The sequence below is a fragment of the Leptidea sinapis genome, chromosome 33, assembly GCF_905404315.1.
Source record: "Leptidea sinapis chromosome 33, ilLepSina1.1, whole genome shotgun sequence".
In the NCBI taxonomy this organism is placed as follows: Eukaryota; Metazoa; Arthropoda; class Insecta; order Lepidoptera; family Pieridae; genus Leptidea; species Leptidea sinapis.
In genome coordinates, this window is record NC_066297.1 from 6,625,087 (window position 1) to 6,647,220 (window position 22,134).

Below are 22,134 nucleotides of genomic sequence, written 5' to 3' on the forward strand. Positions count from 1 at the left end.
TTGCTATTGCTATAAAATAATCATAATCTAGTCCCAGGTTCTCCGATCACTTAGACATTCAGATGTGGAGTAGTAGGATTTACGACAGAGCCATTTTTTTTATAAAACAAACTGTTAGCTTTATAACTTTTAACATTCAAGTGTGACTTTTGACTCAACTGAATAAATCTGAAAATACAATTTAGAATATCACTCACGTGTTGATCACTGTGTCTACGATGTCTACACTTGGCCTGCACCATGAAAACTAAGCCCAAGATGACGTAACCGATGTTGGAGTACACGTGGTTGAAGTCGGCGAGCGGACCCAGCGGCTGAGCGCACAGGAAGTTATAGTAGCACACATCCTGGTCCCCGGTTTGGAACACCATCTATCCACAAATAAAACTGCATGTATTTTTTGAAAGTCGATGAAACGAAAAAGCGTCAGGAAAAAGAGACAGACACATTAATTCATAAGATTTAATGTGGGAGAAAATGAGATAGGAAGCTATACAGGATGTCCCAAAGTTATGGGACATGAAGGGAAAGTACCTTAAATATCGAAGATAGGCTATTTTACCGAAAGAAGACTTTATGTTATTTTTAAAAGTTAGTAATTCTGCATTCAAAGATTTTCTAAAAATTACTTGCCCCGTCTGTCATCTAATCGGTCCATTCGTACCAATCCGAGTAGGAAAACATTCATTTTACGTTGTTCCTTTCTTTTAAAATACTATGTTACTTAAGAAGAGTTATTAGTTTTTGACCATTCTTTCGATAGCATCATAAAAGTAGGGGTGTTTTTTTTACGGGTTACGTCCCGTATCGCACTACGGATTTGCGATCGTAGGCTGAGATCAGACTTTACTCGCGTAAGACTTAGCTGAGTGTAAACTTAGCATAATTTCGTTTTTATAGGCATTTGTCAGCTGAATATATACTGAGCTTAAGACAGCCCAATACAAAAGTCAAGCTCACTTATTATCACACTCAACTAAACAATCTGTTATTTTTAAAGTGATATACAAAGACAGGTGGTAAAACCGCGAGGTCGGAGCCCGAGAGGTCGCGGTTTCGAGTCCCGCATCGTTCATACATTTTAGTATAAATTAAATTTGTATAAAGCTAAGTTCATATGGCCGCGCGGCACCGCGCGCCGACGCGCGATGTGAGAGTTCACATGACAGGGTATATACGAGCGCCAGTCTGGCATTAACATTGATATACAATGGACGTGGAGGAGGCAATTTGCTTGTGGATTTTATATAGAAGACTGAGACGTCGCAGAAGACGACAAAGGCGATACTGGGTGCATCCAATATTAAGTGACTGACTTTCTGCAAGCCTGTTTGTCACCTTATACCCTAAGTTGAGGTTACATGAAGAAATTTTTTTTAATTATTGTCAAAAGAAAAAAAAATATTTAACTACCGCCTTTCTTTAGCACGAAGGTATGTCGAATGTACATTTGGCATAATGTGTAACAAGTGGCGTATCTTACACCGGCCAATAGACGTGAAGATAGATTTTGCTGTTGATATCGTCAAAGCTATTTGTGTTTTACATAACTTGGTAAGGATGAGAGATGGTATAAATCAGGATGATATGATCAATCCAGCGCCATTACCTAATGTGAATCCAACTAACAGTGGACGAGCAATCCATGAAGTAGATAATATTCGAACTAAATTCACAAATTATTTTGTTACTGAAGGTAAATTAGATTGGCAAGATAAAATGGTGTAATAGGTGATGATTTTATAAAACTTATTTTAAATAAATAAAACTAATTAAAAAACAACTTACCCAAATTTTTCTTTTTTTCTTCGGAATCATCATTTTTGCAAAAAATTAAAACTAGTTCTTCCCAAGACCTTCTTTTTAATATTTTATTTGAATAATCCTTAGAGTTAAGATTCCAAATCGCATCTCTTTTTTCGATTTCGTCGATAAGCAAATCGATAGGCACAATGTCATCTTCGGTACTCATTGCATCGATCTATGTGTCTTTCCGTCTCAAGGCGCGCGGATCAACTGAACAGGTCGATACAGGTTTGAAATACTTGGGCCGCGCGGCAGCGCGCGGTTCTAGATCTTGCGCGCGGGTCAGAGCGCGCCGCGCGTTGGCGTGCGGTACCGCGCGGTAATGTAGACGATAATTATCGTTTATATTGATCTTGTGCCGCGCGGTTCGTAGTTCCGCGCGGTACCGCGCGGCCATATGAACTTAGCCTAATAATACGCGTAAAAAGTATATGTTGGCCGACTCACAGACCTACCCGATATGCACACAAAATTTCATACAAATCTGTTCAGCCGTTTCGGAGAAGTTTGGTAACAAACAACGGGACACGATAATTTAATATATAAGATTATCACATCGTGGCGGGAAGTTTAAATTATGTATTTGATAAATGTGGGAACTTGGTTGGTGTTAGAACTACACACTTACTTTGCAATAATTTATTGTACTTTTTGTTTCTCTTAAAAATCAAATAATTAAATGCTTTTGAGTTAGAGTTAGAAGTAAGTTAGAAGACACCGACCTTTTGGTAAGTGGAGAGAAGCTGCACCACAGGCAAGGCGTATACCACGGCAACTGTTAGCACACTCAAGAAATATCTGCAAAACATTCATTTAAATAAACTCCCTGGGTAACACTGAAAATATTTAGAAAATGAAAAACGGCTTAATGTAGAAAGTTGCCAATACTTTTATTATTTTTCGAAGTAATCTTCGTTCCTCTCTATCGTCGCATTCGATGGAACCATTGAGAAAAGCAGTGGGCCCATTCTTCCTTAAGACTCTTCTATGGCATTTTCGAACGCTTTCACCGCATCTTCAGGGCTGGTAAAGCGAATACCTCGGATTTTATCTTTAGTTCTTGGGAATAAATAAAAGTCGCAGGGCGCCAGGTCAGGACTGTGTGGCGGATGACTCATTATCTCGACACCTGCCATAGTCAAATATTCAACAGTCCGTTTTGCGGAGTGCGCTGAAGCATTGTCGTGGTGAAGGAGGATCTTGCTTCGAGGGCACTGCTGTCGATTTTTTTCCAAGACAACAGGCAAACAGCGATTGACATACCAGTCCGCAATAACTGTCTTTCTAGCACAAATGTCGCGAAATGACCTTTCCGACCAAAGAATGATGCAATCATCTTTTGTCCTTGACTTCTTCCTTTCTTTACCTTAGTTGAAAAGAAACACCCACTGAGCTGAATGTCTATTGGTTTCGAGTTCGTAGCAATATATCCAGGTTTCACCACCTAAGACGATGTCAAATACAGCATTTGAGTCACCGCCGTTGAACTTATCTAACACTTGGCGACACCAGTCCATTCGAAGGTGTTTCTTGTCGTCGATTAAAGTATGGGGAATCCATCTGGTACAAAGCTGCCTGACGCCTAAATATTCGTGTGAATTTTTTTTAACTTGACTCATACCAATGCCTAGGCTTGCCGGTATCTGCTGATAGGTCACTCTCGTATCTTGCTCTATGATGCGTCGCACAGCACTGATGTTATCTTCAGTAATTGCTGTTAAAGGACATCCCTCACGCAGATCATCATTGAAATTGATACGTCCACGCTTAAACTCGTTAAACCAACTGTAAATAGTGGCACGAGATGGGGCTTCATTAAGAAATGCTAATCGCGGCCTATCATAGCTTTGTTGTTGAGTAAGCCCACAACGAAAGTCATAATAAATCATTGACCGAAAATTTTCTCGCGTTAGGTTAGTTATTTTCACGTGTAACAAGAGTTTCAGATTTGCCGCCAATTCACAAAAACAAATGACAAATGAATGCATTTAACTACATTAGGTTACCAAAGAGTTCTAAAATTGAAATTCAAAAAAAATTTTCAATAGCAATGTTTCTAACTGGCCAGTTCTACACATTTTCAGTGTTACCCACGTATAAGCGTTGTTTATTTTTATTTATAATAAGTTAATATAATATAAGGTGTCTATTCAGTTGACAGCGTGAAGACAGGTAAGTACGTAGTAAGATAAAAAGTTATTTGGAAGATAGTGAAGTAAAATTTGTAAGTAAAGAGATATACATAATTCCGCACGTTCCCCAGTATGTAAGGAATTTTTGTTATCGGCTGTATGATATGTGCTTTGTTCCAATAACTTAGGTGAGTGTACCGACCTGTTAGATCGCCTGTAGTGCGCCGTGGGCTTGGCTCGGCTGAGTCCAGCGAGATTCAAGGGCATCGGCAACGACCGCACCTCTTCATCCAACTCTAACACAAAATCATATTTTACTTTGGGTCCAAAGTGCTCAACTTTCACACACCATCAGGGGCGTGCATATCATATAGGCAGTGCCTACCTCAAAATGAACCTATATAAATCTATATTTATTATAGCGTCAAATTATAAACCATTAAGCCCTTTTTTGTACTCTTTAAATAAGAGTAATATAAATGAATATAGTTCTTTGAATTACAAATTAAATGTTTGCTTAGGTGTTTTCGTAAAAATAACGAGCTATGAACGCACCTCCGTTGATGTTTGATTTGACAGGGGCACAGAGTACATATTATTTAATTCGTTCTTGCGAAGGGGCTATAGCCCGGGCCCTTACTGCCTCGTCTTTAGTATTTTCATTTTCGGTATTTATTTTCAGTGTTTTGTTTAACAAAAAAGTCCAATAAAGTATTCTCATCTCATCTTTCATCAATAAGATTTCCTTTTTCTGTATGTTTTCACTATTTTTTAAAAGTACATTAACTTTTACACTAGTGCATTAACTTTAACACTAGTGTTATCACTAGTGTAAAAGTTAATGTACTACCTACGGTAGGCGGTCTACAGATTGCATATACGAAGTAAGCAGCGTTTCATACAACTAATGTCGTACTGTCGGACTAAAGCACAACTACAACTAGTTAGGTCTACAGTTCCTACCAATGAAAAATTACGTACGTATTTTTAGAGTTCCGTAGCCAAACGGAACCCTTGTCTGTCTGTCTGTCCGTGTATGTCACAGCCACTTTTTTCCAAAGCTATAAGAACTATACTGTTGAAACTTGGTAAGTAAATGTATTCTGTGAATCGCATTAAGATTTTTACATAAAAATAGAAGAAAAACGAAACAATAGATTTTGGGAGTTCCCCATACTTAGAACTGAAAGTCAACATTTTTTTTTTTCATCAAACCCATACGTGTGTGGCTATGTATAGGTCTTCAAAAACTATTTTGAGGTTTCTAATATAATTTTTGACACACTTCAAAGTGAAAAAATGTTTGTCCCCCCTGTAACTTCTAAAATAAGAGAATATATACGAACTATGTCTGTGAAGTCATATTCAGTGTTTGATGCCATTGAAAGTGCAGTTAGTTTGAATTAGAGTTAGTTAGTTAGTTACTCACCATCGTCTCCTTGCATGATGGGTTCTGATTCCACGTTACTACTGGACGTTGATGGTACAACCAGCTCTTCGACCAGGTAAGAGTCTGAAATAAGTTGGAGAGTTGAACAAACACACGAAGACTTATTATTATAGTAATACTATCTGACCCAGCAAACGTTGTATTGGCGATATTAAAATCGCGATACAAAAGTAACTGTTGATCGTAGATGGGTGAAAATTTGAAGTTGTATATATTTTTTAATGCTAACTCATAATCAAATAAATTAAAAAAAAAATGCCAATAAAATTTAAAAAACAATTTGGCGTGGACCACCCTTAACATTTAGGGGGATGAAAAATAGATGCGGTCCGATTCTCAGACCTACCCAAAATGCACTCAAAATTTCATGAGAATCGGTCAAGCCGTTTCAAAGGAGTTTAACTACAAACACCGCGACATGAGAGTTTTATATATTAGATTTTCTTTATATTTTATTTTATTATAACTGGAAAACTAACAGCTAAATACAATAATCGTTAGGAAAATATTGATATGAAAAACATTTAAATAAAACACTTTTAAATGGATTAAAACGCGTGTAACTGTAACTTTTATTTAAACACGAGATTTTGCGTTAAAGTAATATTTTTAATATTATTTTAGCTAACCCGACGTTTTGAGGCCCTTCCAGGTCTCGTTTTCAGGGGGACTTAACACAGATATTTATTTGAATTTTTAAAAACAGAAGTGTCAATTAATTTGAGAAAAGAACATATTATTGATAGTACGTTTAAATTCTACATAATCGAATTGTTGAGAAAACCAACGTTAGTTTTTGAGCACAAATTATTCTACGATCTGCAATATATCTGCAATAGATAAATGTGGAAACTTTTAAGTAGCCTTCATTAGTTTTAATTATTTCATAAGTTATAATTGTAAGCTAGCTGTAAGTCTCCCAAATATTAATAAATAAAAAATAATAAATAAATAGATTTTAATTAATTTTTTCCTTGGACACAAGGCCCTTATTAAAAAAGAATATTGCGATATGTTAATTATAAACAATTTGTTATGTTTAAAGTAATAGCCCTTACATCTGGAATTAATTACACAAATAAAACTGAAAACAAAATTTTATGAACGATGCGAAACTCGAACCCGCGACCTCTCGCGTTCCGTGCGAGCGTTCTTTCCGACTGAGCCTACCGTTCGAGTGACGTATCGTTGATTAAATCTTGTATGCTTTTTATTATTATTCCCTAATATGCTAACATCGGGGTTGAGCAGGTTATCAACTGTAAAGTAGATCCTGTAGATGAAGCCACAAACAACCTGAGAATTGTACAAAGCATACAAGATCTTAATTATAAAGTTATTTAAGTTTTAAGAAACAACTATTTTTATAAGCATTCGGTCATTTATTTATACTTTAATAAAACGCCGTGAGCCAATTACAACGTCTAATATATAAAATTCTCTTGTCATGGAAAACATTGAACTCCTCCGTAACGGCTTGACTGATTCTCATGAAATTTTGAGTGCATATTAGGTAGGTCTGAGAATCGGACAACATCTATTTTTCATCCCCCTAAATGTTAAGGGTGGTCCGGGCCATTTTTTTTTAATTTTTTTTAACATTTTTTTTTAAATTTGTTTGATTACGAGTCAGCAAAATACATACAACTTCAAATTTTCACCCATCTACGATGGGTTACTTTTGTATCGCGATTTTAATATCGGCAATGCAACGTTTGCTGGGTCAGCTAGTTAACATATACAAATAATAGTAAATAAATACAAAATTTACTGTTATTAGCTATTACGTAAACATCCAAACACAGTTCATCCATCACTCAAACGCAAGCACTGTTAAAATCGTCTGCCATTCATACGCAAATATACCACAAGCAGGGTTGGCTTAGAGAATACCGTTGAGAGCGGAGAGTAAAAAAAATTGCGATATCTTCATTTAAAATATTGTTTATTTAAGTATAAGTCATTGAAGTTGTACAAAACAACGATTTTTATAAACACTACATCCTCAGTCATGTGTGTACGCGAACGAATTCGCTGTTGTAGGACGTGTAGTGACTAGGTACAAGCTATTGTTACTTAAGGCGAAGAGTAAGCAGAAAACACGCAAACATGGTGTTTTTAGACAAGTTTTGTGGTGAAAGTATAGCATTTGAGCTATGAACACTACTTAATCCTGTTAAACATATCCTTAAGTCTTACTTGTAGGTTGCTAATGCTTGCTGTTGGTTATAGTTAACACTGCCGAGCCTTTTTGAACTACCACTTTTCTTTGAAGTTAAACATGTTTTTTGGCATGGCGTGACGAATTTTTTTGGTACTTCTCGCAGAAAAGTTATTCTTATAGCTTGTACTTTTTTGTGTAGGTTCATTTATTCACATTAGTAGTGAATAACGAGGATTGTAAGCATATAAACTGTTTTCCATCCAAGAATTTTGAAAATATTGGCTTTGTTACATAGATGGCGGGACGGCAGCCGCGAACTCATATCGCTCAAGGTCGCTGGCATTTAGTGTCGCCTTAATATTACACAGTTAGCGCGCGAGTTGAATGCAGTCGGGGCCCGGGGTAATCCCCAGGAGAGTCTCCCCCCCTGCCCGCACGCCTCGCCTCTCCTAGTGTAGTGATGTACCGTAGTCGTCGCTTACCGTGTTATCGCCTTAATACTAAAGTTGCGATCCCATGTTATTTTTTTATTTATTTTAATAATGGCTGATCCGAGTCCATCAGGGGGCCTACTACAAAAATCGATATTCGATATATCGTGGCATTAGTCGTGTCGAATTCTACTCTTAGTAACATCGTATTCAATGTCGAAACGATGATTGAACGAACGAAACATTTTTCGATATTATAAGTCCTAACCCTACTCTTAGTTGAAAATGTCAGAGACGAATATTCGAATTTGACAAATAATCAAACGTCACTTTTACGATAATCTCAAAGACACCTTCTAGGCTGTCGTTGCCATTATCGTTTCAAGTTGTATAGATATATTTGCCATACAATATACATACTTTATAAATATTATTAAAATAATAATATGTGATTTACTACTCAACAGGATTTTTTTACTACCAAGTAATTTAAGTCATTTTATTGATCGCTTATGCGTAGAAAGTAATGCAAATGGCCGCCTGAGAAATAGGAAATCGACGAGAAAGGTTGAGTTACTTTTTTTTTACATTTTATTATACACACGTTTTGTATTATTTATTCAATTATAAATGGTCATATTATATTCATTACATAATTTTTTAATATTTACATTTTGCGTAAATGATACTCAATAAGTGGTAATGAGTCTGGCATGGTCCTTAGCGCCTAAGCTATGTTTTGACTTTTGACACTTAACAGCGACATAGCACAGATAATATTTAGTTTTTATAGGTTTGCGCATAATTCATTCACTCTAACATCGTAAAAAAATCAAACGATAAACGATTTGGAATACGAACATTTGTTAGAGTAGGGTAAGTGCAATATATTCGGAGTATTATCGTATCGTTCCGAATATATCGTTGTCGATTTTGCGAGTAGCCTCCAGGGTCCATTCCAAAAGAACTAGTTTTTATTCATCGCCCAGCACGAAAAATTGCGATAAATGTTTGGGACATGTGTGTTGAGATTTAATTATTAGGTTAAAATGGTTAAGTTTAATTTAAACAATGCTTCATTGTTTAAATTTATCGACATACATGAGGATGATACAATATAATATAATTGAAGACCATAATCATGAGAATATGGCCATGAATTATAATTATGTCCCAGCACTATCGCATTCCTGAACACTGCATTCAACTCGCGCGTTTTCTGTAGTTTCTTAGCTTTTCTTATGAATTAATTAATAGTCGATTTAATAGTTTTAAAGCGTATTTGACATCACTAGTGTAAACTGACCGTTTCGTCCGCAAGTGAGTTTGTTGCCCAGCGGCGCTAGGATTGCCACCAATATAATAAGCGTCAAGGACGCAAGTGCGCCCGCTATGAAGTCACTCGTGGTCGCCGCCGGTACGATACTGAATCTGTAATTAAAGTCATTAATTGTTTTTTCCATACGGCTTAGCCTTATGCAGTAAAACTTCACTGTTTTTATGTACACCAGCGATTCGGAAAGCAACAAGTTGAGAAGCAGCGTATTGGGGCATCATATTTTTATATATAACATATAAAAATCGGACAACAGTTTATTATTCTTTAAGTCATATATTTATTTTATACGAAATACCAAATTTAATTTATACGAAAATTTATGAAAGGCTCAAAGGACCAAAAAAGATGATGGAAGGTCCTTGATTGACACTACACTCTCTTCATGATAATTGATAAATGCTATTTGATTGTATTGCTGTTAAATTAACACTCGAGTTATTTTAATTATTATTTATTTATTATGCTAAAAACATATTTATTTTTATATACTATTTATGATTAATGATGAGGTGAGCACGCGCGATCGCCTTGCTGCTTTCGTGCGAACTAATTAATGAAATCGTGAGTATATGTAAACCACTATAAAACTACTAAACATGTACAATACAATGTGCGATTTAGGTACAAGATCGTACAATGCGCGGCTCAAATCCGTGCCTCTCGGGTGCGTCCGAGCGCTCTTACCAACTGAGCTTACCGTCCGAGTGACGCATTGACCGTAAATCTTAGTATGTCTTGTTCAACTATTAGGTTCCATCTACTTTACAGTTGATAACCTGCTCACTTGCCGAATTGCGCGTGTTCGAGTCCCTCATCGTCCATAATTTTTTTTTACAAATTATTTTTTTTTATGTTTAATCCCAGATGTGAGGGATATCACTTAAAAATAACAAACTGGTTAGACGCCATTTTGATTTTATAAATTGGTCCGAGTGAATTCGTACGAGTAGGGCCGCGTTTGAGTTTTATTTCATTTTATTTATTTATTTAGTAGGAAGCCCACGTTGTATACAATGGTAAATTTACACATTAATCTTCTAAAATATAAAATTCTCGTGTCATGGTGTTAAACTTTGAACTCCTCCGAAACGGCTTGACCGATTCTCATGAAATTTTGAGTGCATATTGGGTAGGTCTAAAAATCGGACAATAACTATTTTTCATCCCCCTAAATGTTAAGGGTGGTCCACACGAATTTTTTTTTATTTTTTTTTGAATTTTTTTTTAAATTTGTTTGATTATGAGTCAGAATTAAAAAAAAAAGAACTTCAAATTTTCCCCCATCTTCGATCAACAGTTACTTTTGTATCGCGATTTTTATATCGGCAATACAACGTTTGCTCGGTCAGCTAGTAACTTATATTATTTAACATCGTATACCCCAATTACGGGCGAACTCGACACGCAATAAAATAAATAACAAGTACTTAATAACATTATTAAAATAAGACCTGTTAACTTACTATCTAAATTACTATATAAAGTACCTACACAAAGATATAAAAGATTATAAAACTGTAGAAATTAAGAAAAGACAGCAACTATTATCAAAAACAAAGACGAATGATTATTTAATTAAATTATTATTAATTTTGCGCTTGAAAATCGATGCAGAGTTCAATAAAATGTCCAAATTTCAATTGAGTCCAATTTCTATTGAACACCCAACCAGAACTTCTGTTCGATTATAGAATTAAAGAACTAAAGTTATCTGAATTAACTTGAAATCTAGTGTAGGTAGATTATTTACACTCTATATATAGTAGGTAGGCTATGCCTATTGGCATTGGAATTCACGCCTCTGGATGACGGCCAATTGTCAAATATATACCGCGAAAATCTCACCTGAAGTTTTTAGCTCGTCCGTTGGTGGTGAAGAACTGAGAGCCGTGTTCATTATCACCGACACCGGAGCACTCCTCGTCACTCTCCTTCACGATGAACACCACGTAGAAACCGTTCGGGAACATAGATTGCTGGAAACGAATACAATACAGCAAACAGGCTTCTGTGATATCCGACTATAACTTTTAAATAAAAATTTTTTACGTACGTCTCATCGTGACGAGCGCAGTTGTAGTGCTGCTCAGAGTTTTAGGATTTTTCAAGAATCCTGAGCGGCACTATATTGTAATGGGCAGGGCGTATCGATTACTATCAGCTGAACGTCCTGCTCGTCTCGTACCTTAATTTCATAAAAAAATCGCTAGTAGATATAATATGGTAAATCTATAGTTTAGATTATAGGTATAACAAAAAAATTTAAAAAAAAATATGTTTGATGTTAATGCCTTACTGTTATCGTCATACCACCCTTTGTGGTCACCGTGAAGTGATAACCCTGGTTCAGGATATCTTTCTCATTGTCAAACACTGGACACTGAAACAAATTATAACCAACAAGTGATTCTAAAGCCAATACCAAAAAACATACCCAAAGCTTCTAATAGAACCATCATTCACAAAAGAAAAAAATCAGTGGATAAAAATGATCTCTGTAATCGTATACTACTCTACTCACTCTTCTAATTTATCAAGAACTTATATAGCGCGAAGAGGTTGTAAATACTATTTATCTACATCCATGCTTTAAACCGTCTATTAAAGATTCTGAAACAGTTATCTTATTGCCAACATTAAAACACCCAATGTTCTAATAACCATAACATCATCCAAACGAGTGTTGTAATGTTGTACTGAATTTCATAACAACACTCCTATGTTTTTCTTTTCGATCCCCTCATGCGCAAAGAGTTCCAACAGACAGCCACATTCTTATTGCTCGATGCGTGGTATCTGTATGAATTAAAAAAAAATAACATTTTCGTTTACGCGCCTTCCACACTACCAGAAGTCGCGCGCCGTAAAAAAAAGTAGGTTATACGAATCCCCGCCATTTTTATTGTTTTGTTTACAAAAAATGAGCGATTCATTTTAAACGCTGCAAAAGAACATTATATTCAAGTGAATTTTAATTATTGCACCATACAAAATGTAAATTACTACTAAAATATATAATTCTTTAGTTTATTTGTACATAATCAGTAGTAGGTTACTACTAGGACTGGCTGTTTTAATGTTAGCAGTAAGGTAACTGTTCCAGAATCTTTTAGAGGATTCATATTCTGGGTGTAGATAAAGTATTGTATGCAACTGTTGATAATTAGGTATTGAAACACTCATGTGATAAATCCACATTCGTGTTTTAATACCTAATTACACTACAGTTGCATAAATAACTAGAAATAAAAGGCTGCTTAAGTAAACATTGAAATTTAGTTTTGTATGAAACGTGCAATGATTTGACATAAGTTTGAAATAGTAATTATAATAATATGGCGATTAAGTATAATCCGGCTAATTTTATAAGTGAACAGTTGCTTAAAACAATACGTTGTCGGCTATCTCCGTTTTTTACAAGATCATAGCCGTCATCTGTCAATCTATCAATGGCTGCACGTTTCATACAATCGACTGAATCGCTTTTTTCTTAAGAGGGTTTCGCTAGGCTGATAAATTTAATTGTTTAATTTTTTTTACTCCTCTACTTTTATCAGTCATTAATTATCTGTGTATCACAAATATTAGTACATACTTTAACGAGTCTTAGGCGAGAGAAAAAGGCTATACCCTATGGCCTAAAAAAGCATTGCTCATCGTACTTTCATTTCTTCTTAGTCGGACACTCTTGTCAGAGTGGTCGTGGTTGCGCTGACGAGGTACATGGTGGAGTGTTCGGTGGGTCAACATCCTTTCTGAGGGTAGATCTCCTGGCGATGTGCTTCCATTTCTGACGGTTAGAGGCGTTGCGAGTACACTGGACTATGGTGGACTCAGTAGCCTTTGTGATGGCGTCTATCCAGCGGGTTGGCGATCGACCGCGTGCTCTCTTGCCTTCCACCTGGCCCTGAACTACCAGTCTCTCCATCGAGTTCTCATTTCTAGAGACGTGACCAAAGAACTTCAGTATTCTTAGTTGCACAATTGACGATAGTCTGTCTTTAATACGAAGCTCTTTGAGGATGGATACATTGGTGCGAAATGCCGTCCACGGGATCTTTAGGAGGCGTCTCCAGCACCACATCTCTAATGCATCGATTTTACAGCGGTCCTGCAGTCTCAGAGACCAAGTTTCGGCTCCATAGAGAAAGATTGGAAACACAAGGCATTTTCATTTATTAACTATTTATTTATGGTGTATGTGGATGATGCAGCTACTGTACTCAATAACTTTTGTATGAATTTACATTTACTTTTTTGACTTACTCGTGTAAGACATTGACTATTTGATTTGACGTTTGAGTGTGTCTATTGCATCATTATACATATTATATTGTAATTTGAAATGATTTGTAAATCGATGTACTCAAATGTAAATCTTGATTAAAAAGAGTGGCAATGAGTTTCTTGCTATTTTTTCTCATTAGCTCAACCATTTACGAAGTAGCGGTAAATTCAATAAGATTTTTTTTTGACATTCATAAGTGTCATTTCCGTGACCTACATGAATAAACTGATTTTGATTTGATTTGATTTAATGTCGACAAAAAAACACATATTTTTTGGTGCCAAAGACAACTAAATCTAAGTTAGGTATTGTAGGTTCATATAAATATTAGGTAGGTTACGTAGTACATATCATAGTAAGTCTGTCGTATAAAAAGACGAAATGTGGAACATGCCAAAAATAACACCAAAATAAGCTTCGATTGCTTTATCTATACATTGCCGATATTATATTCCAGTTGATTAATATATATATACTAGCTGCCCCGACAGACGTTGTTCTATAGATAATAAAAACATACTGTTATATAGGAATTTGCCAAAAAGATTTCAAAACATCAAGAATTATTTCATGAAAAATGCTCTCTGTTGTTATAATTAAATTGTTTCACAGCCGTACTGACAAACCGTGCATCAATAAATTCTCTCACAGAAAATATGTCCATAGAAAACAAACATTGGAAATAAATATAATTATGGGTCCCAAATCTAAATAAAAAATATCCAATCTCTCAAGTTGGATTAAACTGAACTCCATGCAGTAATCCCCATTAAAATCCGTTCATTAGTTTAGGAGTCCCTCGAGGACAAACAACGTGTCACGTAATTTATATATATTAGATATATATACGTGTATATATATATATATATATATTACGTATGTTGTATTACGAACCCGATTCGGACAGTTGACACACGACTAAGGAGAAAAAAGTGGTTTTGTATCTAAGTACGTAAATATGGTCTATTTAAAAGGTCCACTTACCGAGTTATTTTGTACAGAGACAACAGCACACACGTCGTCGTCAGAATCGATGACCAGCAGCACGCTCTTTGGTATAGTGTAGTTAAAGCTGAAAATGCAAAAACATTTTGAGCAGCAGGAATCAGGTCAAACAATACCTCGGAAAGCTCCCTGTGGTAAATGCGTTATAAGATACACAATCAAGCGACATCTCCACGCAACGCTAAGTGACCGAGTCGTAAAGTTTCACGCGGTCAAATCGATCGAGCTGATATCTAAAGAGCTGTGATATGACAAATGGGGTGGTTAACACGCAAACTTGAGGAATAGATCAAGGTTCTCAAGAAAGTGCTCGATCCACGACACATGTTTTTTATGACGTTGAGTTAACAATGCAGTGCCGCTCAGGATTCTTGAAAAACCCAAAATTCAGGCACTACAATGAATGTCGTCACCTTGAGACATAAGATATTAAGTCTTATTTACCCAGTAATTTCCCGCGTTAGCAACCATTTTCCGAGAGAGACCTGCACGGTCAATGTATACTCCATCTCTATAACAATGCATGCTGGTCTCATCCAATATATCATTGATATGCAGAAGAAACAGTGTAGGATATACACACAGTCCTGGGGAACACATACACACACACACAAACGCGCGCAAATTCTTTGTATTTTGTATATCTAATGTGGTACTATTACTAATATGGTACCCAATAAAAATTCTTTCTTTTTATTTTTTCTTGAAAACGCCAGCGTTTATGAGCTTAAGTTATGTCGGCAACACTTCTGTGATTCGTTTGGTGTTGCAAAAGTTTATGGGAGGCGGGGATCACTTAATACCAGGTGATCTACACGCTCCTTTGTCCTCCACATCCATAAAAGAATCCATTATATAGCTAGGCAATTGTAAAATATCTGTATTGGCAGTGCATGGCTACGTCATAGTGAAATACGATGAAACACCTACCTGGGTAGCATCAGTTTTCTTGTCAAATTTGAAGCGTCTTTGTCGAACGAGAAATAGTAGTACTTGGGTGTACTTGGGGTTACCTTGACCAGCTCCACCTCCTGTAAATACAAATATGGTAAATGAATATCAACGATTGGGCGGGTGGAAACTCTGGTATGGATAGAAACACTCAAGTGGGCTATGACCTTACTCTGATTTAGGGTTTCTGGTTTCAGTTTCCAGTGTAGCCTTACAATTTAAAGTGACGATTTGTGATTGAAAGTAAAGTTTAAGAATGTAAAGTGACGATTTGTGATTGAAAGTAAAGTTTAAGAATGTAAAGTGACGATTTGTGATTCAACGTAAAGTTTAAGAATGTAAAGTAACACTTTCTGATTGAAAGAAACTTTTAAGAATGTAAAATGACTATTTTTGATTTAAAGTTAATTAATTTAAAGTGACACTTTGTGATTCAAAGCAAAGTTTATGAATGTAAAATGACTATTTTTGATTCAAAGTAAAGTTAATTAATGTTAAGTGACGATTTGCGATTCAACGTAATGTTTAAGAATGTAAAGTGACGATTTGTGATTCAAACTAGCTAACTTGTTAAATTTAAAAGTGTAACCTTATTGATCTCCAGATAGAAGTCCTCGACTCGTCTCAGTTTGATCCTTACGTCAATGTCGTAGCCGCTGGTGGTCGCAAGCGTGACAGTGGGACGAGTTTGTGACGTTATATCTGTAACATTTGTTACTTAACAACACAATCTGTTACTTTATATAATTTTTTGAAGTTAATATTTAAGAAAGTATATTTAATTGTGTGATAAGTGTTATTAAAAAATAATAATATAACTTAGAACATGCGCTTACTGGGGCCAGCATCGTGCGGGCACAAAGTCCTTGCCATATCGTCGAATTGGAGCCTCCCGTGATTCGTGTTGATTGTCAGTGGTAGCTCCCATGACGATATACCTAAAACATCGGTTAAGAATGAGAGACTCAAAATAACGTTTCGTATAGTATTTTCTTTGATTAATGCGAGTGTTACACATTTAAATAAAACACTTTTAAAGGATTAAAACACGTAGAATTGTAACGGTTTTACATTAGATGTTTGCGTTTTCTGAAAACGAGATCTTGAAATGTCTTGAAACGTCGGATTAACTAAAATAAAATTGTAATTTTTACGCAAACATCTAATGTAATACCGTTACAATTACACGCGTTTTAATCCTTTAAAAGTGTTTTATTTAAACGTTTCGTATTACGAAATTAGCATTTTGTGATTGAAAGTAGCATTTATGAATGTGAAGCAAAAATTTGTGATTCAAAGTAACGTTTTATAGTGTTTCTTTGTTACGCAAAATAATATTTTAGAAAATAAAGTGATAATTTGTGATTCAAACTTAAGTTTTATTATGTGATTTATTATTCAAAGTAACTACTTAATTAATTAGCACCAGAGGTCAAGAGATGCGATGCTTAACCCCTTGCTATAAAGTTCCATTATCGTATACTAGCTGACCCCGCAAACGTTGTTTAGCCACATAAAGTATAATTCACGCGATAAATTTATAAATAATAGCCTATGTGTTATTCTGGTGTGTAAGCTATATTATTATAAAGTTTCATCAAAATCCATTCAGTAGATTTTGCGTTAAAGAAGTTCAAATATACATCCAGACATGCAAACTTTCACATTTATAATATTAATAGGATGTCAAGGAAAACTTTAGCCGGTAATTAATTCCACAATGTGGCTATATGAAGTAAAAAGTTTCTCGCAATAATCTGGAATTCTACAACCGTCAACATGATGTGGGTGGAATTTTGCATTTTACGTAATGTCCGGTGGTGAAATTCGGTTGTTGGTATCAACCCGAAAAACTATCACTCTACGATCAACCCACATCTCTACGCAACGCCAAAGAATCAAACCCATCGGAGATGACTTGATCGTCGATGATTCGAGCCGCTCTTCGAAGATGTTACTGGGGAGCGCCTGCCCAGAGATGAGTACTCCATGTGAGGCCGAAATTGCGCCTTATATAGTTGTAAGCTGAAGTAAAGTACTGTAGCGCCTTACTGAGTACACCAAGAGGCCAATTTGGCATTCTCTTACAAGTGACATAGAACTACGGACGATATATAAACGCCACGTAGAACCTTTAAGAACAGTTAGAGGAACGATATCATATCGAAAGGTTGGAATCGAATCGAATGACGTCAATGTATATAAAGTATGCATGTATGTGTTAGGCTACGTGTTTTTCAGTAACTACAAATCCAAATTTTAATATGTCCATTACACATGTATTGTAAGCATCCTCATAATGTGTTTCAGTAACAGTTGCGACTCACTTTTTTGCTGGGCAGCGGTCACGAACAATGGATTGTCAGCGCTGATGGTGTCGTTGGTGCCAACATGAACTCTCGTTGGATATCCCGACCACAACTCGGTCTCCTGAAAACATTAACGGCCTTACAAATAAAATTGGTATAAAGTTATACCTGTGAATAAACAATGCAAAATGTTTATAAAAAGAGAATTTTGCTTACGATTGGTTTATTCGGCCCGTATAACGTTTCCCGCGTTTATTTGCAAAGCTACCTGACATTCAGAAAACTTTAGAAATATCATTGTATTTACAGTGTTCTCAGCGATATAGTCAATATTTTGCATATTCTTGTTTTAATCTCAGCGCTTTCGCACTACGCCCGATCCGAATCCGATTCGTATTCGTGAAGTCCGAAGTAGTCTTAGAACTATTTCTATGGTAGTTTACGCACTGGATCCGGCTTCATCCGTCATCCGAATTTTCACGGGTTCGGATCGGATTCGGATTGGACGTAGAGCGAAAGCGCTCTAACTGTTGGCCAAGTATTAAGGTATTTGTAAGGCCGTTAGTGGATATCAAAAATAATGGAATAAAATTCAATAAAATCTCACTATGTGGCGGTGGTGTGCTGACATATGTGTTTATTGATAATATAATAATTATTGATACATTATTAATAATTTCAGGCTCAGATTATAGAAAAAAACCAGAAGGATCTATCACATTTCTACGCAAGGCGTTGTATTTTCGACACAATAACTCCCTGTCTGCGCGTCATGCCCTGCTATGTGCTATCAGCGCTCCATACATTACCGCATTTGGTACTTATTTTTTAGTTAATAACATTCAAGTACCTACAATGAAATTTTATAAAATTGTCAGTCTCGAGCCAGTATTCGGCAAGTCAACATCTCCTAAGGATGCCTCGTGTACAGGTTAGATAGAGAAAACGCTTGTGGAGTGCAAGAAAACACATTACATTTGGATAATTATGTATCTCCACAAAATAACGCCCAATTCAATAGATTTGGAGTGAAAATTTCTTTAGCATTGTTGGGATTTGAAATTCGATGAAATGAAAAAGCGACAGTCAAAAGAGATAGACACATAAGTTCATAAGATTAAACGTCGTACAAAATGAGACAGGAAGCATTCTACAGTGTTTTGGTACCAGGCGATCATAGTTGAAGAAGAGATATGACGCGAGTACCTATTCCTTAATATATTCAGACGTTATGCGCACGACGTATGACTACATAGACACCAGGAGAACATAAATATGGTAGCGGTGATGGTAATGTCTTTCATAGTGGTTGAAATCATGTGTCATTCTAGCAACATATACCAGGACTTCATATGCAGTTTACAGGTTCATGCATAATGCAGGTTTCACTTCTGACATGTGTACTTTGTACGCACGCAATTTTTTTTAATTGTTACCTAATTTAGTAGAACATAACTACAGAAATATGATTTATTACCTCATAGAAATCAAGTATTTGAGTTGTATAATTATTCACTTTAATGTGAATAATATCATTATAGCCATACCTGAAAAGAGAAATTAATTTATTTCTATATATAGAATTATTATAGAATTTTCTCTAGTCAGAAAACATTTAAAGGCAAGTACAGTAAAAACTCTTTATTCCCGGGGTATACGTTTCGTAAATATGCCGCGAATAATGAAAACCGTGAATATGGAATGTTGATTTATATGTGATTGTTCGGTGACAAAACCAACAAAATCTTTTTGACCATATTGTGTTATCTATTATATATAATCTATTATCTTCTAGCTTATGCAGTGGAAGAATTTGTAATTTTTTCTTGGTTTGCAGTTTTTAAAAGTTCCTTCAATTCAGACTGAAATTGCCTCTTAAACATAAGAATAAAGAATAAAGAAATCGCAAGGCTCAACTTCACTAAGATTATTAAAATAAAATGTCTTTAAAATGTTTCCGGGGCTTGTTGAAGGATCTTCTTCAATGAGCTGTTATTTACATTTCCACCAAGCCATTTCCATAATGATTCAAGCGATTCCTGAATGTTGCTTGATTCATTCTGTTCAAGCCGATCTAGCACTATTCAATTTGCAATTTTAGCTATGTTTGCAGTCTAGAAGAGCTTTTATTGTACTTTCATTAGAGATTCAAGGAATATTTTTGTTTTGGGTAGTCAAAGATGACTTTGTCACACCCTACTTAAAAAATTCCTTAATTACATCACACAATATATAAAAAACACAAAAAGCATGGCTTTTATAATATATATAACTAGCTGACCCGGCAAACGTTGTTTTACCATATAAAGTATAATTCACGCGATAGTTTTATAAGTAATAAAATATTGCCTATATTATAGCCTGTACATCATTTTGTTCTATTGTCAATAGTTTTTGCAGCGCACGCAAAAATAGGTTTTCGATTTTACACCTTGTGTTACAAAATAGCAATTATTATTACGGATCCCTAATTTTGAAAAAAAAAAAACATAGCCTATAGCCTTCCTCGATAAATGGACTACCCAACACTGAAAGAAACATTCAAATCGGACCAGTAGTACCAGAGATTAGCGTGTTCAAACAAACAAACAAACACTGCAGCTTTATAATATTAGTATAGATATAATAACCAAAAAGCATACAAACACACTATAACAAACACAAAATAAAGTTATTTAATGTCTTAACATTAAACTGTTAATATTAAACTCAGTGGGCTTCTATTTGTTTCATTCTATTTGACGACCTGTATAGCCGAGTGGTTAGCGATCCTACCTACTAAGCTAGAGGTCCCAGGTTGGAATCCCGGTAGGTGCAAGCATTTATATGATGAATATGGATGTTTGTTTCCGAGTCATGGATGTTTAAATGTATTTATGTATGTTTATATGAATTTATGTATGTTTAAGTAAGTATATTGTATTAAATATATCGTTGTCTTATAACCGTACTGTGTAATCATAACACAGGCTATATATGCTTAACTTGGGGCAAGATAATTTGTGTAAAAAGTGTGTCAATATTATTATTTTTATTATTTGTAGCTGAGACTTGTAGACAAATGAGTGAAGTCTGCAAGAGCTTAGCATCTCATAGTGCCTTTTACCTTCTTTTATAGGCATATAATTTATTACATATTTATTACTACTTAATTAAACTCTATAATAGGTAAATATTTTACATTTCGAAATTATAATGAATAGAAAAAAAGCAAAGACTATTTTGTTAATTTATTCCATGATCATTAAACTTTCATTATTTTCAATAATGAAGCAATAGAATATTTTAAGACAGAACTTAACTAAATTTAAAAAATATTTCTATGTCATGTATGTCTGATAAGATGTAACGAAGTTTCTTAATGTTAATTAAGAAACTTCGTTACATCTTATCAGATGTTTCTATTAATTAAATAAAAAATCATTATATTTTTGGCTATCTTTGGAATTATAAATAGATTTATGTGTGTGTTATACAACACACATGAATATTATAAAGTATGAGAAGGCTTTAGGACATGTATAGAGTCAAAATGAAATATAATTGTAACAAGTAAGTGAAGTGAGGAGCGAATGTCAGTAAGGTGGCGCTAGTGTAGCGGTGTGAAGTGTGAGGCAAGTAGTAGAGGGGCGACGAGAGGAGAGGGGTGGCAAAGGGTATATAAATGTCTTGCTCGGGATTAAATTAATTATTCCGCAGTGTTTAAAGTAATGTTAAATAATAACAAGAGTACCAGTATATTTGAAAGTCAAAACTTGTAATTGTAAAGTCAAAAGTTGTAGTTGTAAATATAAAGTGGTTTCTGATAGAATACTATTTTTATTCTTCCTGACTGCTTTACATTATTATTCAAATTCAAATATTCTTATTCAAAATAGAATATGATAACACATATTGAAAGTCAAAAACTACCACCCATTCTAAACAGTATGCCTCAGACCTGAGAAGAACGGGCACAACAAAGTAAATGGGCCTCCTTTTTTTTCATAAAAAATAGGGTAACAAAGTAATATCCTACAATCAAACTAATTATTTTATAGCCTGAGGGTGCCAATTTTTTTTTTAAATTTCTTCATAGGGTGAGGGTGAGCCAAACATTTTGTAACAATTCTTTTGAATTTCATAATACAATTGTTTTGAACATTTTCTGGGATCGTGTTGTAAAAGCATATAATATACAACGTCCCACAAAAGACTTACTAACTTGACATGGCCAAGTAGTAGGCATTGTAAGTTTATGTCTGTTCCTGGTGTTAACG

General features: G+C 35.2%; 1 protein-coding gene across 2 annotated transcripts in view; it reads right to left on the bottom strand.

The window, feature by feature from the left end:
- Positions 1–22,134, bottom strand: part of LOC126974800 (SID1 transmembrane family member 1-like) — a 32,679-nt gene that overhangs the window by 9,597 nt on the left and 948 nt on the right. The window contains exons 2-14 of one of the 2 annotated variants that reach the window (XM_050822479.1): positions 19,353–19,422; positions 17,894–17,996; positions 16,403–16,504; positions 16,156–16,268; positions 15,546–15,646; positions 14,595–14,682; positions 11,619–11,702; positions 11,168–11,298; positions 9,290–9,414; positions 5,368–5,451; positions 4,141–4,234; positions 2,529–2,604; positions 198–371 (exon numbers count right to left, since the gene is read on the bottom strand). In XM_050822479.1, coding sequence (XP_050678436.1) covers positions 198–371; positions 2,529–2,604; positions 4,141–4,234; positions 5,368–5,451; positions 9,290–9,414; positions 11,168–11,298; positions 11,619–11,702; positions 14,595–14,682; positions 15,546–15,646; positions 16,156–16,268; positions 16,403–16,504; positions 17,894–17,996; positions 19,353–19,422 — 1,345 coding nt within the window. The remainder of the gene's footprint in view (positions 1–197; positions 372–2,528; positions 2,605–4,140; positions 4,235–5,367; positions 5,452–9,289; positions 9,415–11,167; positions 11,299–11,618; positions 11,703–14,594; positions 14,683–15,545; positions 15,647–16,155; positions 16,269–16,402; positions 16,505–17,893; positions 17,997–19,352; positions 19,423–22,134) is intronic. The other variant, XM_050822480.1, reaches the window with a different exon arrangement.